Source organism: Sesamum indicum, linkage group LG7, assembly GCF_026168435.1.
Source record: "Sesamum indicum cultivar Baizhima isolate 11 linkage group LG7, ASM2616843v1, whole genome shotgun sequence".
Lineage (NCBI taxonomy): Eukaryota > Viridiplantae > Streptophyta > Magnoliopsida > Lamiales > Pedaliaceae > Sesamum > Sesamum indicum.
This window is the reverse complement of record NC_142663.1, coordinates 14,848,105-14,873,768: the sequence shown is the minus strand read 5'-3', so window position 1 is coordinate 14,873,768 and position 25,664 is coordinate 14,848,105. Positions and strand designations below refer to the sequence as shown.

The following is a 25,664-nucleotide window of genomic DNA, read 5'->3' as shown; positions in this document are numbered from 1 at the left end:
CTTATACACAATTTCTTTTGCAATCAAATATTTGTATTATTTGTCCAGATTTGGGCATGGTTACAAATCACTCCACTTTGCCCAGGACTTGGTGCAGAACGATTATATATGGGCGAAGTTCAAACAAACAACAATTGCTGGCTCCCGGCTGGACCGTGTGGTGTTATTTGGAATTGTGAGCACACATTCAACCGAACAGTACGAGCCATTGTTCGGGTAATACAATTTATATATTCGATGAGATGCGAGCAGATCAAGTGATTTATATTTAATATTATACGTATATTTATACCGTGAATTAAATGCGCATTAATTGACAATGTTGTTTTCTTTATTATAATTCATCTGGCAGCCGTATGACATGGACTCAGATGTCATTGTAGCTTACGCCGTTGATTTGAACCCCCAGCTGTGGAGATCATCGTGTCCCTTAATATTCTATGCAATAATGTATCGTCCCAAATGGGTTCTTCGCCAATTCGGGATGAGACAAAATATTTCAGAAGCGACGGATACTCGGGACATGAGTCTACATCAGATCTCCCGAAAAAATCATACGGGCACAGATTGGAACCTACAGCACATATAATACATCACTAGATGACAAAGACGATATAACACGATTGTATAAAGGTCATCCATTTTCAATAGAAGAGAAATGGAACAAGGATATCGGGAATGGTACTACAACATAATTTTCCAAATTCGATAATAATTTAAACAATTTTGAACAATAATGTATCCGACTTGATTTGAATCGTGCATATGTCTAGTACAAAAGACTTATATTATATCATCTAAGTAATTATTAATATTTATTTTATTAATTTCAAATTAAGGAATTAAACAAGAGAAATAAACAATTAAATTAATCAGAAAATTTAAAGGGCTGAAGCATACCTGTATCTGAGTGAGAGAATTTCTATTTCTTTTTTGATGTATGTATATATGTAAAAGTGTTTTATGTGTATAAATACGCCACAATATGTCTATATGTACGTGTTAATATATCTATACTATTGCAGGAGTTGAGTGGATGCCTATGGGACACGTATCCTGCTTCTTATCCTTTGCTACCTACCACTTTTTCCTTTTCTTTTCCGTTCTATTTTTTTTAAAATCCACAATTTGACCCCCTAATTTCAACCATACACAATTTAACCTGGAAATTTTTATAAAAGTCCAATTTAATCCTTTAAAGCAAAGAAACACTTACATTAAGACTAATGTTTCATGAATAAGTTCGAGTCTCATCAAATATGTGTGTATTTATTTAACTTTATAATGAGTTATTATAATTTTACTTATCATTTTTAATCATATTAATATATTGGTTGAATTGATGTATTGCGTGCTCAATTTATCGGGATAATGCTTCAATCGTGTATGTGATTACTCCTAAAAAATAGTCTTAAATTAAAGAAAGAATCCTAAATTAATAAATATATAGAGAATGATTTGAGAATATTTGACATGGATAATAATAAAGTAGCTCATGTTCGATACTTTACTAGCATGTCTGTTTTTTTGTTTATTATGGATTTATTGATTAATTTAAAAATATTGGTATATTGCATAGTGATTTAAACATATAATATGAATATCACGGTTTTGTTTTGAAAAAAAATCTCACTAGATAGAAGAGACATTGAAACTTATAAATTATTTAAATTTTTTATTTACAATTAATATGGGATGCATCTTTGTATCAACCTCATAATTTGAACTATATGTTTTTTTATATGTGAACAATTATGAAGAATGTGAAACACATGCAGTTATTATTATTAATTATATTAGTAATTTGGTACAAAATCATCAAATAATATTCCTTGAGTTAATAATGACAAAGATATCATCATTAATAATTAATTTTGTGATTGACCCTCCATCTGCCTCTGCAACCCCCACCCATCATTGCTCAATTCCCTGTTCATACTCATTATCATGTCCATGGCAGATATTAGAGGCAGACCAAATTAATTAATTACGCTACTAAAAAATGATTATTTTCTATATTATAATAACTCATTACTCTCTATCGTAGTCAAATAAAAATTAATGTGAAAATTTAAATTTGTTCATAGTCCAACTGACGGGCACGTGTTAATCACATGGCCTTTCTATCAATTACGTAACGATACACTTATATTGCACAAAAAATTAAAAATATGAGATTAGAATTAGCTATTTCTAAAAATATGAGACTAAAATTACAAACAACCCTATAATTTAGGACAAACGTTGCAATTAACTTAAGACATCCTTCGTGGGAATGAGAAAATAATATAAATCCCAGAAAAAAAAAACTAGCTAAACGGTGAATCAAATCTTGGTGAATCAAATTTACTAAATTATAGGGTTGTTTGTAATTTTAATCTTGACGAATATTTTTTTTTTTATAAGTGTAGTTTTCGATATCTTGGCGAATCAAATCTATTAAATTATAGGATTGTTTGCCGATATTTTGGCGAATCAAATCTCCTAAATTATAGGGTTGTTTGCAGTTTTAGTCTTGATGAATATTTTTTTTTATAAATATACTTTTCGATATCTTGGTGAATCAAATCTGCTAGGGTTCTTTGCAATTCTAGTCTTGACGAATTTTTTTTATAAGTGTACTTTTTGATACATCGGCAATTCAAATCTACTAAATGAATATATGTCTTAAAAAGAAAAAAAGAAAATCTCTAGAATCGAATAATAAATAATTAATAAATAAAGTAAAGGAGGGAAAGCTTAGGGCTAAAGGGGTTGGTTGAGAAAGCGTAAAAAGAGGGGCATCATTTGCATGTGCGTGATTGTAGATTGCTCCTACAATCACGCACAAGGATTTGGGGCTATCAGTTGTTGTCCTAATAATGAATGCTATTTGCGGCATTTATGTTGTCTTGTTTCTCTTCTTTTCTGCGTGTGTGTGATATGAAAAGGTGGTGGTTGTGAGGGGCAGTGTAGTCGTCTGCCTTTAGAAGCATCATCACTGTTCTAACCTACTTAAACTTGATAATTGCATTTGCGATTAATTGAAAAACTAAAAGAAGTATATATTTAATAAGAAATGAAAAGATAGTTATATATTTAAAAGCGCGCGTATTAATTTGAAAACAAGAAATGTAGTTTACATCAAACGGCCTCCTTTTACGCCCTTTATCCGCCACGCTTTGACTCTTCCACTCACACTGTGCTCTTTCCTCTGAAAAATGACATACGCTTTTCATGGTCCCGCCCTTTACATCATCATTACCATCACACACACACACACACACACACACACACTTTGATCATCTCTCTAATCAAATGCTCCTCACTTCTATATACATCCGGGATTTGCGCCCTTTAACCAACATTCTAATTTCTCTTTCCAAGTTTGATTCATTCACTGAAACTTAGAGCTTTCTTTTCCTGTTTTCTTTATGGCGGAAACTCTGGAATCTTCAGCTGTTACCGAAACGAAGAAGGTTATAAACCCGAGAGCGGAAATCGACACTTCGCCGCCGTTCGAGTCCGTGAAGGAGGCGGTGGACCGGTTCGGCGGGAGTGGTCCCTGGATACCTCATTACTTGCTGCGTGTTGCTGCTGCTGGGAATGTGAGTGTTGTTGGCTTTGTGTTTTCTTGTTTTTGTTTCTACCGCTTTCTCAGCTTTCCTTTGTTGAAAATTGGAAGTCTGTTGTCCTCTGTTTATGTTTGTTAATGTTTTGAGGAAAAGGGGTTCTTTGTTAGTAATACGAAAGAAATGTAGAAAATAAATTATACTTTTTCGTTCGCAAGAATTGAGGATGCTAGAGTCAGCTTAAGTGCTGAGGTTAATGGAAAATGGATGGCAATTCAGAGACTTCCAAATAGGAGATGCCATTTTCATTATTTCAGATAGAACCTGAGTTAATCATTTTGGCCAAGTTATAACATAGACTCTGTCCGGCTAAAATTAACTTCTGGCGGATCATGGCTGGTGTAATTCTTGGACGGATCAGCTGCCCCGTCCATGCCTGTTGGATCCAATGTTCTACGGAATGATCATCACGGTTGTTGGCCTGCCAGGGCAGTGGTGGTATACTGGTGACCAAGAATGGACTTATGACCCTGAACATGAACTTGAGGAGGTAGTTTTGGAGGGGAAGTGGTGGTGGACGATTGGGTGCTAGTAATTGGAGATCAAAGACGTTTGGATATATGCATACCCCAACTCGGATAGTGAGCAGTAAATCATGTATCAGGTTTTAAGGCAGTAATATCAAGAACATTGTTCATGTGGCAATGCGGATTCTGTGGTTGAGTCTGTCACAGTTCAAACAAATGTTCTCTCTTATATTGAGTCTGCCGATTACCTTATTGGTTAATTTGATCTTAAGATCAAGTTGTCACAGACTCGCATGGATGATGGATATATGTATGGGATGTTTAATATGACAAACCTAATTGTTACTCTTGCTTTTCGTGCTGCTACGGCTTAAATTGTGTGTTTTCTAGAGAACATCTTTTGATTTCTACTCTTGCTTTTTCACTAGTTTACAATAAACATGTATCTTGCCATGGGACCTGATACAATATATAGACATAAGCAATTTTTATGCATCAAACTTGTTAACAACATAGCTAAATGTCCCGAGTGTTGCTTCGCACTCATTTTTGAAAGATGAGTGCATGAGCATTACTGTACTATTCAAATTGTTGTAGGACCAATCTCTTTAAGGATGCATCACATATAATGATTTAAGTACTTTTCTTTTATAAGTGCATATAACTCAACGAGTGCTACTGATTGCAGCATGAGACTGATTTGGAGAAACTAGAGGAACAGGCAGTGCAACTGGAGAGGGATCTGATTATGAAAGAGCAGCAAACACTCAATGTCTTGAAAGAACTGGAAGCAGCAAAAAAGTTCGTCGAAGGTTTAAAAGTCAACTTGATACCAGAATCATCGTCAGGCATAGCTAGTCCGGAGCTAAAACTGGACAACCGTATGACCTTTCCCGATGAAAATTCAACTGAGGGCTTGAGCTTGTGCCCTGTCCTGTCGCCTGGTCTGATGTTCATGGAGTTGAATCAGGCAAAACTGAACCTTAATAAAACGTCCGGCAATCTTGCAGCAATTCAAGCATCGGTAGAGTCTTTAAACAAGAAAATGAGAAGAGATAAGCTTTTACTTGAGAGGGGAAGTAACATGCAGATACCAAATTCTGAAGGGGTTTTGTCTTTAGAGCAGAACCATCACATATCTAGGACAAAGCCAAATGTGGACCGGAAAATAGAAATAAGAGATGCACCCAATATTTCTATGAGTATGTGCAAGGAACTAAGGCAAGTCAATTTTGAGGCTGAGCAGTTCAAGAAGATGACAGAAGCTTCAAGATATGAGGTAATTAAGGCAATGACTGAGATTGAGCGAACAAAGAATAGCATTAGAATGGCAGAAATGAGGTTAAGCGCAGCCAAGAAAATGGAAGAAGCAGCTAAAGCAGTTGAAGCAATCGCTCTAGCTGAGAGAAATGCTTTTCTGAACTGTGAGAAATCGTCTGATGTTTTCTTGGACAAGCCCAATGGAATAACTCTGACTGTTGAAGAGTACCGAGCTCTTACTCTGAAAGCACAACAAGCTGAAGACCTTTGCAAGACCAAATTTATAGATACCAATGCCGTTCGGCTAACCAGTGAAGCTCATCAACTGGAAGAGCCAATTCTTGAGAAATTTGAGGAAATAGCTAAAGAAAACACACGCTCCCGAGAAGTGGATTTATTTGATGAAGAGGGACCGCATCGGAAAAATGTCATTGCTGAGGATCATGTGCCTGTGCAACAATCTGACAATAATTCCACAAAGTTCAAGTTCAGGAACTCCCATCCTGGCCATACAAATCCGCATGTCCTCAACGAAAACGAATCATATGCAGCGAAAGAGAGGCCAGTCCCCGGTTTTAGGACGACAACTTCAATAGGTGACATACTGAGTCGGAAACTGATCCTACAAGATGATGTTATGGTGGGAAGGCATGTGGAGACTCATTCAGAAAAGCAACACATTTCTCTGAGCCAAATGCTGCAGGAACAGAGTCGACTCATTCTGCACCCCCGCAAACCAACAGCAGACGTGAACGTCGAAAAGCAGTACTTTGTGCAGCAGAGGAAGAAGTTTGGATTCATTCAAGTGCCACTTCCCACAAAGCAGAGCAAGAAAAAGACTCACCCTTTGAATATGAGGTGATTAAGCTCTTAGAAGAGTGAGTTTTTAAGTATAGATGCATATAGCCTAGCATTTGTGTTGGCTGTTTTGCTGATTAAGGTTTGGGATTCTGGTTTGGTTGTGTTTGGATTTGTACATGATTCTTGTGATTTCATTTTGATGGTTGTTTGCATGATTTATTATGGTTTGAATGGGTGAAGTCCATTTTATTTGAATTTTTCTTTTTTGAGATAGAAGCAGTAATATAATCATTACATCAATATTTAAATAAATTGAATAATATATTGATTCAATCAGTACGTTAATATAACTAAAAATTATAAAATAACAAATCACAATAAAATCACATAAAAAGTAAGACAAATATCCACACATCCAGTGGGACTCGTACCTATAAACCTTAACTAAGTCACGAAATCTCAATTTTAACCATTATATTATGCGAACACAAGCCTATACAGGACAAGAGTGACACACATAAATCGAGAAATTTGAATTTTACTTAGAAAATTGGGCATATCACATCACCTGGATCTCATGAAAAAGACATTCTTAACCCTAATAAATATATACATCATAGTGACTTGGAAGCAATTTTAATGACTTAAAAACAAATACAAATGATTTATTTCTTGTAATGGGGGACATGAAATGAGATTCTTTAACTACTAAGCTACCCCATTTTCGGAATATCTTTTTTTTTTTTTTCTATGTTTATAATTTTCAGGAATTGGTTAGTTACAATATTCCTCATCTTGGGGCTGGTCAGGATGGGTCAAATAGTCTGATGAATTAAGCAACTGATTTTAGGCTTATCAATTTCTATTTTTGGCCCAATCCCAAATTCATGTTACACTAACATCATCCTTTACTTCACATCCAATCCCCAACCCCCACTTCTACATCTCCAAATTACCTTCACATTATAAATGATAAATTATAATCATCTTTTCTCAAATTTCACATAATTACGGATATTCTCTCATTATTTAAAAAAATATTAATATTTTCTGATTTTAACAGCAGTCTAACAATCAGTCCAATTCATTAGATGTTCATTCATTTTTTATGATGAATTGACCAAAATTTTTATTGTGGATTAAATATTATATTTTATTTATTTTTTCTTGGACTAAATGGATAATTAGTTTATAATTTTTAAAAAATTTCATCCACACTGTTCAATTTCTTTTATAAGTTTTTATTTTTATTTTTTTGAAAAAATCACAATAAGGGTTAAGTTGACAATTTCATACATTCGTTCAAGAATTACATAATTTTTTCAAACATTAGGGAGCATTTTTTATTTTTTAAACAACGAAAATATCTTTGTAATTATAACCAACCTCATAGGAGGTTGTTGTAATTTACCTTAATATAAATGCACGTTGTGTGAGTTCAAGTAATTTAAATAATTTTTGAACTCAGACCTACTATTACTTATAATAATAATAATAAGATTAAATTATGATGAGCTCATATGATATTTGTCATATTTATATTTATTTCGTTATTTTTTTATATTTGACGTATAATAATAATAATAATAATAATAATTTTTCATACTCGGTCATTTTTCTATATCCCAAATTTATCATTTAATTTTATTCAAGAGAAATCTTGAAATAAAATTTAAATTTTCATAATTAATTCTTATTTTTCAAAATTATTTTTTTTTATAAAAATCCCCTCCATTTTTTAAAGAATTTGTGTTCTTTTATTTAACTCTTATTATAGGGGGGGAAAAAGTTGCAGGTAAAAATAAAATAAGCTCGTCTGGTCAAAGAATTTTTCTAACCCGTCGGATGGACCGGGTAATTCCAAGAATCCGACGGTGAGGTGACGTCAGAAGCGTGGTTGGGCGTATGTTATGGTAGCCAATCACAACAAGCCATGCGTGTGACCGTACCAGGAACACGACTTTTACGTGGCGCATAACAACAGGCTAAATGCCCTTTTGAACTTTTGAGTCACCGCGGGAAATCTTTTGCCTTTTCGTGAAAGGTCTCATTTTAATAATTGCACCTCCCGCCAGCTCAGTTTAGCTGATCAATTACTTTCCGCTAAAATGAACCCAAAAGCGCCCCGTTTGGCCCCAACCTTATTTACCACTAATACATAAAAATAAATCATGCATAATTATACTATGTATGTGTACTGGCATATTTTATGTATATGTATAAAATATTTAATAAATATAAATAATTAATTGTTATTTTTTAAAATTTTTATTGTGGAAAAATAATAATATAAAAATAAATAATTCTAAAAGAAAATATTTGGAAAGAAAGAGAGAGAATAATTACGGTATAAATCAATTTTTTTGATACTATTTCTTCATATTTTTTGATTAAAAAATTCTTTTTTTGTCGTGTCTGAATATAATCTAAAAATTATGTAATTTTTTAATTTATTTGATTCATTCTTTTCTTTTGTGCTTAGTGTCCACCAAAATTAATTTCTTTTTACTTTAAAAAAATATTTATTTTCTTTTTTTTAGGAATAACAATACAAATAAACTCCAATTTTCAAAAACGAAAACGAGGCAGAGACAAACATGCCCTAGCACCTAAAACAAAAACATCAGGCTTACCGTACGCGAGGCGCATGTTAGCACGCCCCGGAATGTTTGAAGCGAAGACTCATGGTCACATCTATAAATGGACATTCTGCAATTAATTTGGCATATACGAACAAGATTTAATGAAGAAGATCTAAAGTCTGTAGCTTTCAACTTCAATGGTGTACCAGTCGAGACCCAGAAAACGGATCCTCGCAATTCGCCGTGGCCCCGACGGCAGCGCCTTCCAGAAATGGTATGAGATGCGCATTCTTTCTTTCCCTTAATCATCTATATGATCTTCGCCAGTGATTTTTCAGTTCATGAGATTTGAATGTTGTGTATTAATGTTGATGGGTTTGGCAGCGAGAGTTGTGGGCTCACCGTGGCAATTGCTTTGGTTGATATGCATGAGTGTGGACTCAAGAAAATAACGAAAAAGAAACGTAAAACCCAGTGTGGAAGTGGAAAACTTGAGGGGCAGAGGATTCAGGACCAGCCCAGATCGGCTTTTCATTTTTTTATGTATGTTCTGCTCTTTCTGGAGAATATTTGTGTGTTTCTGTGTGGGTTTTGGCGCAGTTCGGACCTTCATCAGATGATTGATGTTCATGTCTAGGCCTTTAAGTTGATGTTGTTGTTTATCATAATTGCTTGATAGTTCATGATGTTATAGGCAAAGTTTTATGGGCTTTTATATCTATGTCACTATTGTTTTTATGAAATGTTACGTTGGAGAGTTTCGATTCAATTGTCACCTATTCTAGCATTTAGTTCATGTATATTTGTGACATTCTTTTGGATTTATTGTTAGAGCTTTTAACTTGGCTAAATGTTACATTTTTGGTCGGTTTTTGTTGGATCTTGGGGCAAATTATATACATGTTGTCAACCGATACTTAGTTGGATCTCTTTTATATCCATGTTTGATAATCTTGTCTTTGCAATTTCTAATTGTCAACTGGCACTTAGTTGCAAATTTAGGAGACTTGTTGGCTTGATTTATTTGGTAAACATGCAAGTAGCTATCGTTTTGCATTTTGTAGGGAAGAATTTATAAAGACATGTAAAGATGGAAATGAGATTGAGATAGACAAGAAAGGATGCGAAACATGGAAGAACATGTCAAAAGAGGTATAAAAATATGAGAAATCTTCAGTTTTATAGGTGTAATTCTTGAATTTTCAGTTGTACATGAGCATTTGATCTAATGTTGGTGGATTTCTTGGTTTTGTAGGAGAGGCGGCCGTTCGTTCTTGAGGCTGATAAACTAAACTCTGCCTATGTGAAGCTTTTGCTGAAGGAGGAAAGTGAGATGCAATGGGTAATTGATGCAACACATTTTCTTGTTTTATACTTGTTGATGAAGTTCAAATTCATTAGAATTCAATCTTTATGCTTTTCTGGACATGGAAGTGTGAACCGAACTTAACATTTATATGGTGATGATACTAAAAGGGGTGCAAGATTTGCTTGAAATATAATGATTTAGTGATAGTGTTACACACTTGTATTTTAGGTGGATGACGAAGCGGATTCAGGTGATGTTGGCAAATACGACGAGGTCTGATTCTTTCTCTTATGGGTCAAATTTCCAATAACTTGCATCTATATTTGGCATTTCTTGAGTTCCATTTATTTATCTAAGATTGTTTGATGACAGACCAATGAGGACTCGGATATCTACTGCTATGGCTCTGAAAGTTGTGATGGATTTCCACTCTTCCTATCCGAAACATATGATACCTTGGACACCCAAGTTTTGTATGCCCTTGCCCTTCTCTCACACTTGTCTCTTATGGTAGTTTGCATATTCCTAATTATATATTGGATTCGTGCATTTAGCATTGTATACTCAGGATAACTATACCTACTGGAGTTTTCTTTTTCAATATTTTCAAACTTTGGAAGTGTATACAATTTTTCCTCTTACAACTGCTATGGACCTGCTTTTGTTGAAATAGGGTACAATCATGCCCTTGGGCTACTCAGAAACCTCATTGAAGATTGAACATGATCACGAAGCGAGTGTATGTTTTCCGGCAAGGCAGATTTGGAGAGAAAACTCTGCGGTTGCCCATATAAACTGGAGGCAAGTCATTTTGGCTATTGTAAGTAATGTTAGGCTTAGTTGTGATGTAGCTTCTCCTTCAGAAGGATGTGAGGGTTAATATTCTCAGTGATGTACATGTTGAGAAGAGAGTGCAATGAGAGCATTCTTGTTTTCCCTTTGTGGGAGAATTAATTCACTTGTAATTATATTTTGATTAATTTATGTCTCTACTTATTATACGGAAACAAATATTGGGATATTAGATAGAATTTTTCAAACTATTAAGGGTTTTTTTGTAATTATATTAAATTTTATAGGAGGGCTTTGTAATTATACCTTATGATTCTATTTGGTTCGTGTGATGAGATATGATAAGATTATTTATCATGTATAATTATATGTTTTGATTGGTATAATTAAATTAGAGCCTAATATTAATATGGGGTTTGATTTTATTTATAAGGATATATGGAATAATGGATTTCATCTCTTAATGGGATACATAAGCTTACGAGATGACTCATTTGAAACAATTCTCAAAGTTTTTTCTTTTTCTAAATGGTTAAAAAATCATATTCTAAATCATAATAATTAAAAAATAAAAAATATTATTTTGTTTTTTTGGGACTTTTATAAAATATTTGAGTTGTTAGTTATCAAATTGAATGTGTATTTAGAACTTTTATTTTTTATGAATATAGAAAAAAATTAAATATTTCACAAATTAATTTTATTTTCATAAATAATTAAAAAGATTTTTTTTTTGCAATCATTCACAAGCTACAAGATACAAATAAAAATAATATTAAAAAATACCCTTGATAGTCTTTTTATATTTAATTATACTTTATAATTCTTTCAACTAAATACTATGTTATATTATCACATGGGATATCACACATATAATACCTCAAATCAAACAATATATAATGGAAGGTGGAATTAATTATCATTCAATTTATCATCCCACCCAATTACATCATGCATAATTATGTCGTATGAACCAAATCAGTCCTATAAAATTACAATTGAGTGGGATAATTTTGGATAAATTATTATCTTATCGATAAAATTAAAATATTATATTTATTTGGACTCTTTGGGTCGGATAATTCAGTCCATTTAAAGAGGCAGTTGAGTTATTCAAAACAAATAATAATTTGCATTTGAATTTGGGAATAAAAATCGGGTCTCCACAATGAAAAGTAAATATTTTATAAGGATTTATTGGGCAGTTTATTTAATTTAATAATGGAAATTAAATCGAGTCTAATACAATTTTATGTTATTTGCAAAATAATTAATACTCCTTATAATGATTTGTATTAGGGTAAATGTTTATATTTGTTTAATAATACGCATAGGCCCAAGCCCAGTCCGCCGACCCATTTGGCCCAGTCCCGTCCTAAAACCCTAATTCCCCCTTCTTATATTATCCTTTATCGCCCCTCTCTAAGAGCTCTTTCCACACACTCGAACAGAACAGAAACACCACAAAATGCCGGCGGGCCACGGGCAGAGGGCGCGCACTCGGGATCTCTTTGCGCGGCCGTTCAGGAAGAAGGGTCCGACCCATCTTTCGACCTATCTCCGGATCTACAAGATCGGGCAATACGTTGATGTCAAAGTTAACGGGTCGATCCACAAGGGTATGCCTCATAAGTTCTACCATGGGCGTACTGGTCGTGTGTGGAACGTCACCAAGCGCGCTGTTGGCGTAGAAGTTAACAAGCAGGTATGATGGTCTTTTATGCGCACATCATCTTTATCTGCATTTTTTGACGTATAATTTTGCTTTTGGGTTTTTGAGCCATTTCGCCGATTGTCTACTAATGGGCCAGTCTGGGTTTTTGTAACTTCTGATGCTAGTTGGAATAGTTTTGTTTAATTTTTTATTGTTCTGAATGTGATTTAGTTGATGGTCTTCAAGTAGGCTAGTTCGTTTCTTAATTTGTATATGTCTATTTGTGTGCTTTCTGTGCATTTATAAGTTGCTATGTTGGTGAATGCTAATTTAATATGATTTTGCTGATGCTAATTTATTTTTTTTTGCATTTATATTTTGTATTTGATTTATATTTTGAGCCTTTTGGTTTGATTTCTGTCGAATTTTATGTCTATGATGACAAAATCTGAGGCTTGTTTCTCAAAACATTCGCAGTGGCCGCCTAAGAGCTTTCGCCTTCGCCAGGCTTGAGAGCTTGTGCTGCTTCTATCCTTCCTTGGATGTCTGAGACTATTTATTTTCTAAATTTTCGAAAATAAGCTTCTTGCAAAATAAATTTTAAAAACTTTGATTTTCAATTTTTTGATATTTCTGTATCTTGATTTCTTAAGCATCAAAATTTGTATCTTGGTATACTGTTAGTTTTTTAAATTGCCAGGCGTAGTAATGAATGAACTTTGGAATTGTTTGTCTTAAGAGCTGTGCTTTTGTCTATCTCAATTCATTGTTGGATGGATGAAACCTTAAGCACTTTTAAAGTATCTAACATGGTTTGAAGTTTAATATTCACATTATGCTCATGGGTCAAGAACTTTCCACTTAGTTAAATAAGGCTTCTCGCACTTAGCATTTTAATATTTGTTGTTCATTCTTTATGGTTGTATGTTAACTGAAAAATGACTACTAAGGCAATTAGTTGAATACTGCATCATTGAAGAGAGATATCCCTTTTTCTGTAATGTTACTTGATTAGCATTTTCTATATGTTCAACTTTCTGTATAGTTAGTTTTTTATTCTCCTTCACAATTGACCTCAAAGCCAATTAAATTAAGCAAGGTGTTATGTGGTTGTCGAGCAGGTTGGTAACAGAATCATAAAGAAAAGAATACATGTCCGTGTGGAACATGTCCAGCCATCACGGTGCCATGAGGAAGTCATGCATAGAATCAAAAGGAACGACCAGTTGAAGGCAGAGGCAAAGGCACAAGGTAAAATTATTAGTACCAAGAGGCAGCCGGAAGGACCAAAACCTGGTTTTATGGTAGAAGGCGCTACTCTTGAAACCGTCACTCCAATTCCTTATGATGTGGTCAATGATCTCAAGGGTGGTTACTAAGACTTGGCTGGAGGATGGGGGGGTTTCTTTTTCTTAGCCTGTTTTTTGGAATTTGTTGCATCAGACTTGTTCTTTGTTCTCATTTTTGTACTGTATTCATCTTGATGATGGGCAAGGAGTGGGAAGTGATATCTTAGTCCAATTTTGCAGCAGAATGATACTTGACCTAATTAATACTAGCAACTGTTTGGTGTTACATGATATTACAACTTTTCTTGAATGAGCTCAAGATTATTTTCATTAGTTCTGGACCAGCTTGAGTTGCCCTTTTCCTCATTTACGGTTTTTTCCTTCAAAATGAATTTTACTTTTTAATATCTTGAAGAATGTTTAGCCTGAAAACTGTTGTACACTTCAAAAGTAAGCTCTTCTACTAAGACATTTTAATTGAGAACATAAGTGTCAGAACGCTGAAATAAAGGCGACATTACGACGAAATGTAGAAGACTAATTAGATAACAAAAAAATTAAGAGGTAATTTTTTATATTTCGTTTGAACAAGAGAATCAAGAGGTAATTGTTTTGCTGGGACGAAATTTACAATGCATGTCTTTATTTCTTCATCGTATAAATTTTTTCCGTATGGTTCCATACATTTATGCTGCACATTATTCCTTTATTCACACATTTAGACAAATTATTAATGAAAAAATTCAGTTATCCAAGTCATTTTATGAAACATCTTTTTCAAAAATTATGGAGTTTGGTAAGTAAAGAGGATAAAGATGAAGAGTTTGTAAAGATACAAAAATTGCAAGTTGTAGTTGTAAATCAATTAATCAATTTCTTTGATATTGTTGGGTAAATTACAATTCACCTTCTTGACTTTGTCATAAATACAAATAACACTCGATATTTAAAAAAATATAAATACCTTATAGGATTAATGATCGATAAATACTCTTACAATGATTGTCTTGAAAGATACTTGTTAGAAATTATTAATTTTAAGGGTATATTTATAATTTTTCAAATAATAAAAAAGTTGTAATTATGATAAATTTTAAAAAATTATATAACTTACCGTATGATGTATTTAAATAATTTGATAGATAATTTATGATATTTACGCTTAATTTAAGCGGAAAAAATTCTTAAAACAACCAAATCAAACAAGAGATGGAGAAAGTTTTGGTTAAACAAAGAAAAATAGAAAGAAAGAGATGGGCCCATTGGGACAAGAAGATGTTGAGGAAATGGTCCAAACATTGTAATCAGATTAGATTTCCAGATTTCCAGATTTCCTTACTGCCCCCCCCCTTATCTTCTTCTTCTTCTTCTATCTTCAACTTCATGTCTGTCTTTCACCCCCCTTCTTCACCGGAAATTAGTTCTTGAGGTAGTTTTCAAGATTCACAACCGGGCTTCCCCTTTTTGATCTGTGGAGGGGTGTTTCAGCCGAGAAATGGCTTGCATTTATAGCCCCTCAGTTACATCAATCTCTGCTAAATTGAATTTCACTTCTCTCCCAAATCACAAGCCCAAATTCTTTTGCTCTCTTGGAGGTAATTTTGTATCTTGTTTGAATTTAATTGTTGTGGTTTGTGTTGGTGCTGCTGTTCTTGGGTGAAAAATTAGGAGCCCAGAAGTTGTTTTGCTTTATTAGAATTTGTGAAATTATAGCTCTCTCTCTCTCTCTCTCTCTTGATTAAGGCAGTGTATGAATTGATGAAAAGCAATCTGTGGTTGACAGAATTCTCAGTAAATCTGTTGTTTGTCGGAATGTCTTGCACTTGTCACGTTGCTGGGCCTTCAGGGATTGAATATCTCTTTTGGTTTCCCCTTCCGTTTGTGCGGGTTGAACGATGCTTCTTACACATTTGACTTGAAGCAGTTTTTAGTCACTTTTTGTCATTTTTATTTCCAGAGTAATGATAGATTTGATGCTTACAAGTGATGAATGTTTGATATTATTGAATTCTCTTCATCAGTTACAGTTAATAAACAAGCTCGGATTTCAAATTTTCATGTTGTCTTACAGGGGCTGTTGCGGAGCCTAAAACTATAAATGCTACGGAGCCTTTGTTACTTAATGCCGCACGAGGGAAAGAAGTGGACAGACCCCCAGTTTGGCTCATGAGACAAGCAGGGAGGTACATGAAGGCAGGTTTATATGACAGATTGAACTCTTGTTGTTACATCCTACTTGTCTTCATTAGATTTAAGCTATGAAGTTGCTTTTAATCTTCGAAAGATCCTTAATTTAAACAGTATGTAACCCAGTAACTTAGAAATAACGTCGGATCAATGGCAAGGACCTGTCTCACTGTTCCACTTTTCCCATTTTTTGTCACCAATTTGAAGAGGAGTAGTGGCCTTGCCGTGGCTTGTAAGAATTGACTAGGTTCATAAAGCAGAGTTGCTCATGGTATGAAATATGTAGATATAGCCGCGCATCTCACTGCAGTAATGATGTGTTGAGAAGTTTATGCCAGCATAAAACATGTGGAATAGCAAAATTCGACACCAGTTTCTTTGTGAGCATTAGCTTTTGAGATTGGATCTGAAGTTAACTGGTTATGAAAAGCCTTTCTACAAATGTTAAATTGTCCAACTCCTTTTCCTGTCGATAAATTTTTACTTCATGAGAGACTTATTATTTGCATGTGCAAACTAGTATTACTGCACATGGTCGCGGTATCTGTTAATGGAACTCCCATAGACAGTCTTAAAAATGGAACTTTTAAAGTTCTCATTGAATGTTTTTAACATAAGTGACTATCCTTGCTCATTTTGTTTATATGCTGTTTGGTTTCAATAGAGTTACCAAACCCTCTGTGAGAAGCATCCATCGTTTCGGGAAAGATCAGAAAATGTAGATCTTGTGGTGGAAATCTCTCTTCAGCCGTGGGAGGTGTTTAAACCTGATGGGGTAAGATGCTTTCCTGGAGAAACTAATTCTATGATTTACAATTTTAAATGACAGCTTGATATTTCTAAGACCTCTTATTTCCTTTCTTGGGATGATCATCTATTCCAGCTTTGTTTCATAAACAGACATGCATATCGCAATAATTTAAGTGATACAATTGACCATTGTTAAATCCTTTTCCCTATATTTCAGGTCATCTTATTCTCTGATATTCTTACCCCTTTGACTGGTATGAACATACCTTTCGACATTGTGAAAGGTAAGGGTCCTATCATATTTGATCCGATTCGCACAGCTGCTGATGTTGAGAAAGTGCAAGAATTCACTCCTGACGAGTCGGTTCCATATGTTGGCGAAGCACTAACAATCTTGCGAAAGGAGGTCTAACTTTGTTTCACACTGTCCTCAATTGATGTCGCATGTTCCCTCATTTCCCAAAAGCAAAATTATCATTAAACCATATATTATAGAAGAAAGTATGCCATCTATGCACTTTTCGTTATAATTTTCCTTGTTAAGTTAAATGACAATAAATTGACAAAGAAAAGAATAAATCTATTTTACTAATTCTTGTCGCACTCCGGCTTCATGGCTTTGTTTTATTGAATCGTCTTTCACTTGTCAGGTAAACAATGAAGCTGCAGTGCTAGGTTTTGTTGGGGCTCCTTTCACCCTGGCATCTTATGTGGTTGAAGGAGGTTCGTCAAAGCACTTCTCAAAAATAAAGAGACTGGCTTTCTCAGAGCCAAAGGTAATGATGATGCTGTTAGTTTTAGCCAGCTTGAGCATGTCTTCGCGATATATTATCTAATGGGGTCAGCTTGCTGGATATCCAACAAATGATTTTCAAAACTCATCTCAAATTTACTTAGCAACAGACACACGGAAACTGCTATTTTATTTGATTCTGAAATATATGAATCTTTTTGCTTTGCTGCTTAACAATCAGCTCATTAGTTGCTACTTCTTCGGGTTCAGGTTCTTCATGCACTACTTCAAAAGTTTGCAACCTCCATGGCCAAATACATCCAGTACCAAGCTGACAAGGGAGCTCAAGCCGTTCAAATTTTCGACTCGTGGGCCACAGAGCTCAGCCCCGTCGACTTCGAAGAGTTCAGTCTCCCTTACTTGAAACTAATCGTGGACACCGTTAAACGAACCCATCCAGATCTCCCACTGATACTCTATGCAAGTGGTTCCGGTGGCTTAATCGAGAGACTACCCATGACTGGCGTCGACGTTGTTAGTTTGGACTGGACGGTCGACATGGCCGAAGGCAGACGACGTCTTGGTCCTAACGTGGCCGTGCAAGGCAACGTGGATCCCGGTGTTCTTTTTGGGTCGAAAGAGTTCATCACGGACCGGATAAAGGATACTGTCAGAAAAGCTGGAAAAGGGAAGCACATCTTGAATCTTGGACATGGGATTGTTGTAGGTACTCCAGAAGAAAACGTTGCGCATTTCTTTGAGGTTGCTAAAGGACTCAGATACTAGGAAAAAGCAGATTTTGAGGGGTTTAAGGATAGTAGATGTTAACCAGCCTTTCTGTTGTACTGATTCATTCATTCTTCAGCCTACTGTTTTTCTTGTATTGGATGCAGCTTGAAGATGAAAAGGTCTTTTCAGTATATTGTTGTCTACCTCTTCTTTAAATGTAGCCAATTGTTTTTTTCACTAATAATGGTAAATAATTACAATAGTTTATTTTAATACACTGAATAATCCATACATTTGGTGTGACTCGAATCTATAATTTCAAACTTGTATATGCTACCTTAGTTTAAGTTTTAACTATTTGGTTAGGACATCATTGGTAACTACTTGGCTAAACTCGAATCTATAATTTCAAACTTGTATATGCTACCTTAGTTTAAGTTTTAACTATTTGGTTAGGACATCATTGGTAACTACTTGGCTAAGATATTATTGGGTGTAGCCAATTTTACCTAATGATATTTGTGTCAGATATTAGCCTTGTGTTTGCATAATTAATTATTGAAGCAAAATTTATTTTAAAATAATTAACTTAAGATAAAATGATTATGGAATTTGAATTCAGTATTTCATAATCGATTATGTAAATACGAATCATAATTTAATTTTAAAATTGACTTTAAATCAATATTCTAATCATCATATATTAAACCGTGAAAATATTTGAGTTTAGTATATTGATTTAGCCGTAACCAAACAGCCCCATTTCTTGATCATTAGGGCTTCTATAAATAACACATTACATAGGTACCTCTGTATCCGTCCGCCTCCCACTGGCTCTCTCTCTCTCCCGAGCCTCTCCCCCTCCCTCTCCATCTCTCTATCTCAATCTCACACACTCTCTGTAACTCACTAAGCGCCTACTGCGTGAGGAGGTAGCTTCTGTGTATATGCCATTCACCACACGCCTGGTGCGTGAGAAATCGGTGTTTGTGTGTATGTTCTACGTGTATTTGAAGTATTCATTAAATGGAGGATGAAAATGATGAAGTGATTGAAGTGTGATGGGGATCCTCTTTCACCATCTGATCGAATAACTATTTTCACTTCGCTACGTTCTTTCTGATTCATCCTCTTCAATTTCTTTTTTCTTTTTCTTTTTGGTTGTTACTTGTTTGTGTGTATTTCTTTTCCTTATTATCTTATTTGGTTTGATGTGTGAGGAAATGATTGGATTTGCGAGGTGTAAATCTGGCGATTATATATAAACATGTATATATCTCTATTTCTACAGCCTTTTTCCTTTTTTGGTTCTTTTAATGTGTTAATTGTTTGAAATTGTTGACGTATTCTAATTCAACCAGCATTCTTATTTGAAGGATGAAGTAGATTTCATTCATCAATAAAAAAATTTGATAAAATCTTAGGATAACTATTAACACAGCTCCAATGCTGTGTGAGCGTGAGAAGTGAGATTTTGTTTGTAATTCCTGCATACCTTCAGTTTTTAATTATTTTGATAAAAACATTGATCCTAAAAAAACTACTTTTTCTGTTTTCACACCCTTGAATGGCAATATTTCACTTTTTGTACTGTACAATGGTGGAGTAGCACCATAATGATCAATCATTTTTCAGTAATTCTATTAAAAATTTAATGGTGGTTGTTGGTTTTTATGTTTATTTTGATTTCATTCTTTTTTCCTCTTATTTTTACAATCCTTCCTAAAGGCCAGATTACTTTTGGTTTGGAATAAATGCATGTTAGGACAAGTTCACGTTAAAAGTAGGTTTGGATTAGATATGAATTAATCATACAATATTTACTTTATGTTATTTGGAGTAAAGACCTTGATGTAATGTTTTATATAGTGTTTGTAGTTTGAATTAAAATTTGGAATAAATTGCTAATTATTTAAAACAATCTTATAAGATGTTTTAGCTATAAAATTATTTATGTGTTCTTTACTTGTAGGGTAATAAAAGTACAAAAAATTGAACCATGCCCAAATAGTAAAATAGTATTTTAACCTAGCAAAATGAAATAGGTTATAATAATTCACTTGAACTTTTAAAATTAGAAGTAAATAAAATAATTGTTGGAATTAATTGAGAAAAATAATTTGGGAAATTATATCTAATATCCTTAAGATTTGTTTTTCTCTAACAAATAAGTTTCTCCACTAGTCAAAATTCACTGTATTCATTTAGTATTGTTTTGTTAATATCAGCAAATTCATTTAATTTTGATCAATGAATGAATTTATTTGATAAATAAAAATAAACATTAGAGCTGTTGCATGTTATTGTGCAAATCACAGAGAGTTTATGTGTAATTACACCAAAATTCAGAAAAAGAGAGTATAATTATCCCTTATCATAATCAAGTCCAATTTTCTACCAGGCTTTATATTAATATCGGGTTATGAAAATTGGTAGTGAATATTGAATTAGTTTGGATTAGGCTCACAATTCAAGCTGCTTCTTTGTAGTGAACATGCCATAAGTTTGTACTAATACCATAATGATTTTATGGAATTAATGTCTCTTATTTATTACTGTATGTGAAAATCTTTTAATCTAACGAAACAAAAAATGTGATTTTTCCACTTGAATATAACGTTATTCCATTTCTCTAACATTTACTTACCTGGAGAATATTCTAGAATTCCTGCAGGTAATTATTGATTTTATAAAATCATATAGTTGGCAAAAAATTTCAAAATTCAATTTTACACAATATAGATTATTACGTTTAACAAGTAAAATTTTATTAGAATTTGGTAGCTCCAAAATTATAATTTGTATTTTGGAGCCAATAGTCACGCATTATAATTAAATTTCCAAAAGTTTCCGGCTTATGGGAGTTCATGTAATAACAATTGTGCTTAAACCACTAGATAATAGCAGCAATGGGAGCATACTAGATGCGTTTGTATAATTTAAATTTTTATATTTTCATATAGTTATATGACAGAGAAGAACAATAAAATAAACAATTGATCAAAACAGTTTTCATTAAATTTAAATTTACATAACCAGAATATTGTTTACCACAAAAAAAAATAAAAGTCCATTTCTATAAATATAAATATGTTTGAGGATATTTTAACAAATAAATATTTTGTCAACTAAAATTGATTATAAAGTCTAACCCCTCCAAACTTAATAAATCGTATGAATATGTGCTTCTTTCAACAGTTACACTTGTTTAACTTTGATGGTTATTTATCAAATTGTCCGTGTGTTTATAAGTTTTTTTAAGTAATAAAATTTTATGCTGGCAAATTAATTATTCATGATTTTTTCTTAAATTAAATCAATATTTCATTCCATATCTTTATTTTTGTAATTAAAGATGGTCACTTTGGTGTCTCCAACTGTCTTGATCCTTCATTTTCATGTTTTGAAAGTTGCCCTCTTTGCTTCACTTTAAATACAAATTAAAATCTATTCTCACTGTTTCCAGAAAATCTCTTTCTGACATTAAACACATTTCAATCATTTATTTAGAAAAATACAATTTTTTCCTATATATAAATGGGGTGTGCTGAATTATTAGTTTTGTATTGTAGAAACACATTTAGCTCTATCAATCTATTTAATTTTTTAAATATGATATGAAGAAAAAAGAAATAAATATAGAAAATTGTATTGAAGCACTTGATAAATGAGAATCCAACAGCAAGTCAAAGACGACAATCCGTCATTTTACAGCCCGTCAAAACAGCCAACCTCAGACACACACATACAACACAACAAAAAATTCAAACCTACCTTAAAATAGATACGTACCATAAATAGATAGTCGGATTCCACTCGTCTCTGTCTTTCTTTCTATATATATACGTCTACAAACACACCTCCAACATCTCTCTTCCCTTTGCCCCTTTTTCTCCACAGCCCTCTCGGATTAACCCTTAACTCCTCTCTCCTTCCAAGGTATGCTTTAATTCTTTTTCTACACACCTCGTTTTCCTAGTACCTTAATTTGTTGCTCATTCACTGATATGTTGTATGAATTATGTTGGCTTTGTGTGTAATAGATACTTACAAGAATATGTAATCATATAGCCATCGATGGATTCTTGGAACATGGTTTTAGCATCCCCCTTTTTTTTTCCCCTTTAATCTGGGCCATGGTTTGTTTTCATGTTTTTCTCTTTCCCTTGTTTGCTTTTGGGGATGCCTATGAATTGATGATGTTTTGTGTAGCTTATTCTGATTTGTTGAGGATGCTGTTCTTGTTGATGAATAGATGATGCCGGTTAATGATTATGTAATTCTTTCTTCGATCTGTTGCTTTTGTTTCTAGAGTCATGTCGATTGGCCAATCTTGTCTGTGGAGGAGCATAAAGGGTTGCGTGTATCAGGCTAAAGATGTAAACTTGATTGTATAATCTAGTTTGATCACAAGTTAAGAATGCTTTTGCTTGTTGATCGAGATTCTGTTTGAATTTTGTGGAATGTTGGCATTAATGTCAGAAACTTTATAGATTGGCTCCTCCAATTAAAAAAAAAAAAAAATACTTTCCTGAGTCACAGCGTAAATCTTGATCAATCAGTCTGAATTCTATAATCCTCCAGGGCTTTGATGCAAAATTGACCCTGGGATGAATTGATCAATTGTTCTTTGTGTTAGTGACAATTTGTATGTGTGTTTTGTGGATATATTATGCTGAAACAAGATCATTACAGCATAAGCGATAGCTTGCATTTATGTATAATTATGATCATTTGTACTTGACTGAGTATTCATTTGATTTCACTAACTGAATCTCCTCAGACATTGTTGCCAATCAAGCTTCTGGGAATGCAGAACAATGTGCTTGATAACGGAGGTTTCTGTCTTCAGCGCCCGCAGGCTTGTGCCTAAGGCAGGCTCAGTCTTGTTCATCCTTAACAAAGATGGGCAAGAGGGTCACATCACCATGAAAACCTGCAGCTGGATGCACAATGAAGTCATGTGTGATCAACCTTCTGTTGTGTTGAAGCATGACGTCGTAGAAGACGGTTGATTGCTCAACTCAACAAGAAGTCCTGCCTTGTAAATATCACATCCAGCAGGAGACAAAAGCGAGTGTAGAAAGTTAGTTTTTTTTATTTGGAATGGACCAGAACGGAAACATATTAATGAAGAAATATGAGGTTGGGAGGTTGTTAGGTAAAGGCACTTTTGCCAAAGTTTACTATGGTAAGAACCTGCAAACGGGAGAGAGTGTTGCAATCAAGGTGATCGATAAGGAAAAAGTACTGAAGGTTGGTCTTATTAATCAGACGAAGCGGGAGATAGCTGTGATGAGATTGATCAAACACCAAAATGTGATGCAGCTTTACGAAGTAATGGCCACGAAAACTAAGATCTACTTTGTTATCGAATTTGCTAAAGGTGGCGAGCTATTTAACAAGGTCAAAAAGGGAAAGCTCAAGGAAAGTGCTGCCAGAAAATATTTTCAGCAATTGATTTCTGCTGTTAGTTTTTGCCACAACAGGGGTGTTTATCACCGTGATCTTAAACCAGAAAATCTGCTGCTGGATGAAAATGGCACTCTAAAGGTATCAGATTTTGGTCTGAGTGCACTCTCGGATTCCAAACGACAGGATGGGTTGCTCCACACAACGTGTGGAACTCCGGCATACGTTGCTCCCGAGGTCATTGGCAGGAAAGGATACGATGGGGCGAAAGCGGATATCTGGTCTTGTGGGGTGATACTGTTTGTTCTGCTTACTGGCTATCTGCCGTTTCATGACCCAAATCTTATAGAGATGTATAGGAAGATATCGAGGGCCGAGTACAAATGCCCTCCTTGGCTCTCACCTCAAGTGCGAAGACTGCTCTCAAGAATCCTTGATCCCAACCCCCAAACTAGGATTTCCATAGAGGAAATAATGGAAACCCCCTGGTTCCAAAAAGGCTATGATTCCAAAGCTACAAGGATCAAAACCGGGGATAACGAAATGCCTCATACAGACACTGATTCTGTTTCAAGCCATTCTAGTCCTGACATTGCTGCTGAGACAAAGGTGGAGTTGGCAAGACCTGCTAGCCTGAATGCATTTGACATCATATCTCTATCAACCGGATTTGACTTGTCTGGTTTTTTCGTGAGGAAGGACCAAAAGGACGAAGTTCGATTCACATCAAGTAAGTCGACTTCTGCTATCGTATCAAAACTTGAGGAGATCGCTTCTCGTCTGAGATTAAGCGTGAAGAAAAAGGACGACGGTTCCATGAGATTAGAGGGCTCCGACGAGGGTTGGAACTGGACTCTATCCATCGACGTAGAAATCTTTGAAATCGCTTCCTCATTCCATGTAGTCGAGGTGAAGAAGTCTAGCGGTGACACTCTAGATTATCAGAATATGCTGAGACAGGATATAAGGCCAGCTCTTGGAGAAATCATTTGCGCATGGGAAGGAGAGCAACAAGAGCTGTAGCAACAGCAGCTGCTGATTCTTGGTTCTTGTTTTTTGGTTTCTTTTTTCTTTTTTTCTTTTTTTTTGTTTTGTTTTGTTGTTTTGATCTTTCTCACAGTTGTTTTGATCTAGTACTGCAAAACAACTTTGTTTGAGCCATCACCTGAAAATTTGATCAATTATTCACATTGTTTGAGCAACGTGAAGTGATTTTCTGATCAGAATCATATGTTGTCAGCTCCTAATTCCACACAAATCTGGTGAAATGTTTAAAATTTTGCCTTCTGAGTCATCTGATCACCACCATGAGTTGAATTCTCAACTTTTTTGCAATGGAATTCACTAATAACTTGGAAATATGAAAATATATTTATATATATGAAAGTAACAAACAGTATGAATTGTGTTATATTAATGTCTTCCTAATTTAAATTATTGAATAATATTGATGGTATAAGTCAAGTTGGTAAGGGAGCAGTGGTTGAATCTTGACAATTGAAGACTCTGACATAGACTTATTTTGGTAAAAAATAATGGCAACTCAAAGATTAGCTGGAGTTGTGACTTAATACAAGAACAAGAATATGTAGTGGTTCAAATGATTGTTGAGTGAAATAATGAGGAAAATATGTCTGCCACATACATACAGCACCATATCTCAGGTCAAATTCAGAGGAGGGAAACTAAACTTTCTTTCTCAAGTCAAGTTGCACACAAAAAGTAGTATTAATATTATTATTTTCAAGAATGGGAGAGAGAGAGAGAGATAATTTCTCTCAAAATGAACAACCTCAATCATACAGTTCGGACAAAGGAACAAAGAAAATGCAGTTCAGATGATGGCATAATAAGAAGTACATGCAAATGTTGAAGAGATGTATGTGGTTAGACTTTGATGCTTGTGGGACATCAAATACTCCTCAACTTGTGACATGTCTTTATGTTAGCTACTTTCACTTAGTCTTGCAAAAAGTTGGACTATGCTCTTCTAGTTTTCTCTTTTCTTAGTGTAAGATGATGTAGGATTTTACCACAAGTTGCAACTAAAGGCGCATCAAATAATTCCATCCCCACGATCGGGTGATT

General features: G+C 34.3%; 5 protein-coding genes and 2 non-coding genes across 7 annotated transcripts; all 7 read left to right on the top strand.

Moving 5' to 3' along the window:
• The first annotated feature begins 3,229 nt into the window (after window positions 1–3,229).
• Window positions 3,230–6,378, top strand: LOC105166999 (WEB family protein At3g51720). The gene is made up of 2 exons (XM_011086548.3): window positions 3,230–3,587; window positions 4,767–6,378. The coding sequence occupies exons 1-2, from the start codon at window positions 3,414–3,416 to the stop codon at window positions 6,198–6,200; spliced, it is 1,608 nt and encodes a 535-aa protein (XP_011084850.1). The 5' UTR covers window positions 3,230–3,413; the 3' UTR covers window positions 6,201–6,378.
• Window positions 6,379–8,796: 2,418 nt separating this feature from the next.
• Window positions 8,797–11,106, top strand: LOC105166998 (HMG-box (high mobility group) DNA-binding family protein). The gene is made up of 7 exons (XM_011086545.3): window positions 8,797–8,995; window positions 9,106–9,264; window positions 9,786–9,873; window positions 9,977–10,063; window positions 10,259–10,303; window positions 10,403–10,503; window positions 10,704–11,106. The coding sequence occupies exons 1-7, from the start codon at window positions 8,919–8,921 to the stop codon at window positions 10,741–10,743; spliced, it is 597 nt and encodes a 198-aa protein (XP_011084847.1). The 5' UTR covers window positions 8,797–8,918; the 3' UTR covers window positions 10,744–11,106.
• Window positions 11,107–12,241: 1,135 nt separating this feature from the next.
• LOC105166997 (large ribosomal subunit protein eL21z/eL21y) lies at window positions 12,242–14,098 on the top strand. Its single transcript, XM_011086544.3, has 2 exons — window positions 12,242–12,527; window positions 13,598–14,098. Exons 1-2 carry the CDS (start codon window positions 12,291–12,293, stop codon window positions 13,853–13,855), a joined length of 495 nt encoding a protein of 164 aa, XP_011084846.1. The 5' UTR covers window positions 12,242–12,290; the 3' UTR covers window positions 13,856–14,098.
• On the top strand, window positions 12,907–13,030 carry LOC148787609 (small nucleolar RNA SNORD14). Its single transcript, XR_016066530.1, has one exon. It is a non-coding gene; the product is annotated as a small nucleolar RNA SNORD14 (small nucleolar RNA).
• Window positions 14,099–15,084: 986 nt separating the features above from the next.
• HEME2 (Uroporphyrinogen decarboxylase) lies at window positions 15,085–18,355 on the top strand. Its single transcript, XM_011086543.3, has 6 exons — window positions 15,085–15,360; window positions 15,837–15,958; window positions 16,617–16,727; window positions 16,920–17,108; window positions 17,353–17,478; window positions 17,706–18,355. The coding sequence occupies exons 1-6, from the start codon at window positions 15,261–15,263 to the stop codon at window positions 18,219–18,221; spliced, it is 1,164 nt and encodes a 387-aa protein (XP_011084845.1). The 5' UTR covers window positions 15,085–15,260; the 3' UTR covers window positions 18,222–18,355.
• An 840-nt stretch (window positions 18,356–19,195) lies between these two features.
• On the top strand, window positions 19,196–19,294 carry LOC148787608 (small nucleolar RNA R32/R81/Z41). The gene has a single exon (XR_016066544.1). It is a non-coding gene; the product is annotated as a small nucleolar RNA R32/R81/Z41 (small nucleolar RNA).
• A 2,655-nt stretch (window positions 19,295–21,949) lies between these two features.
• Window positions 21,950–24,778, top strand: LOC105166994 (CBL-interacting protein kinase 18). Its single transcript, XM_011086542.3, has 2 exons — window positions 21,950–22,103; window positions 22,948–24,778. The coding sequence occupies exon 2, from the start codon at window positions 23,271–23,273 to the stop codon at window positions 24,597–24,599; it is 1,329 nt and encodes a 442-aa protein (XP_011084844.1). The 5' UTR covers window positions 21,950–22,103; window positions 22,948–23,270; the 3' UTR covers window positions 24,600–24,778.
• Window positions 24,779–25,664: the final 886 nt, after the last annotated feature.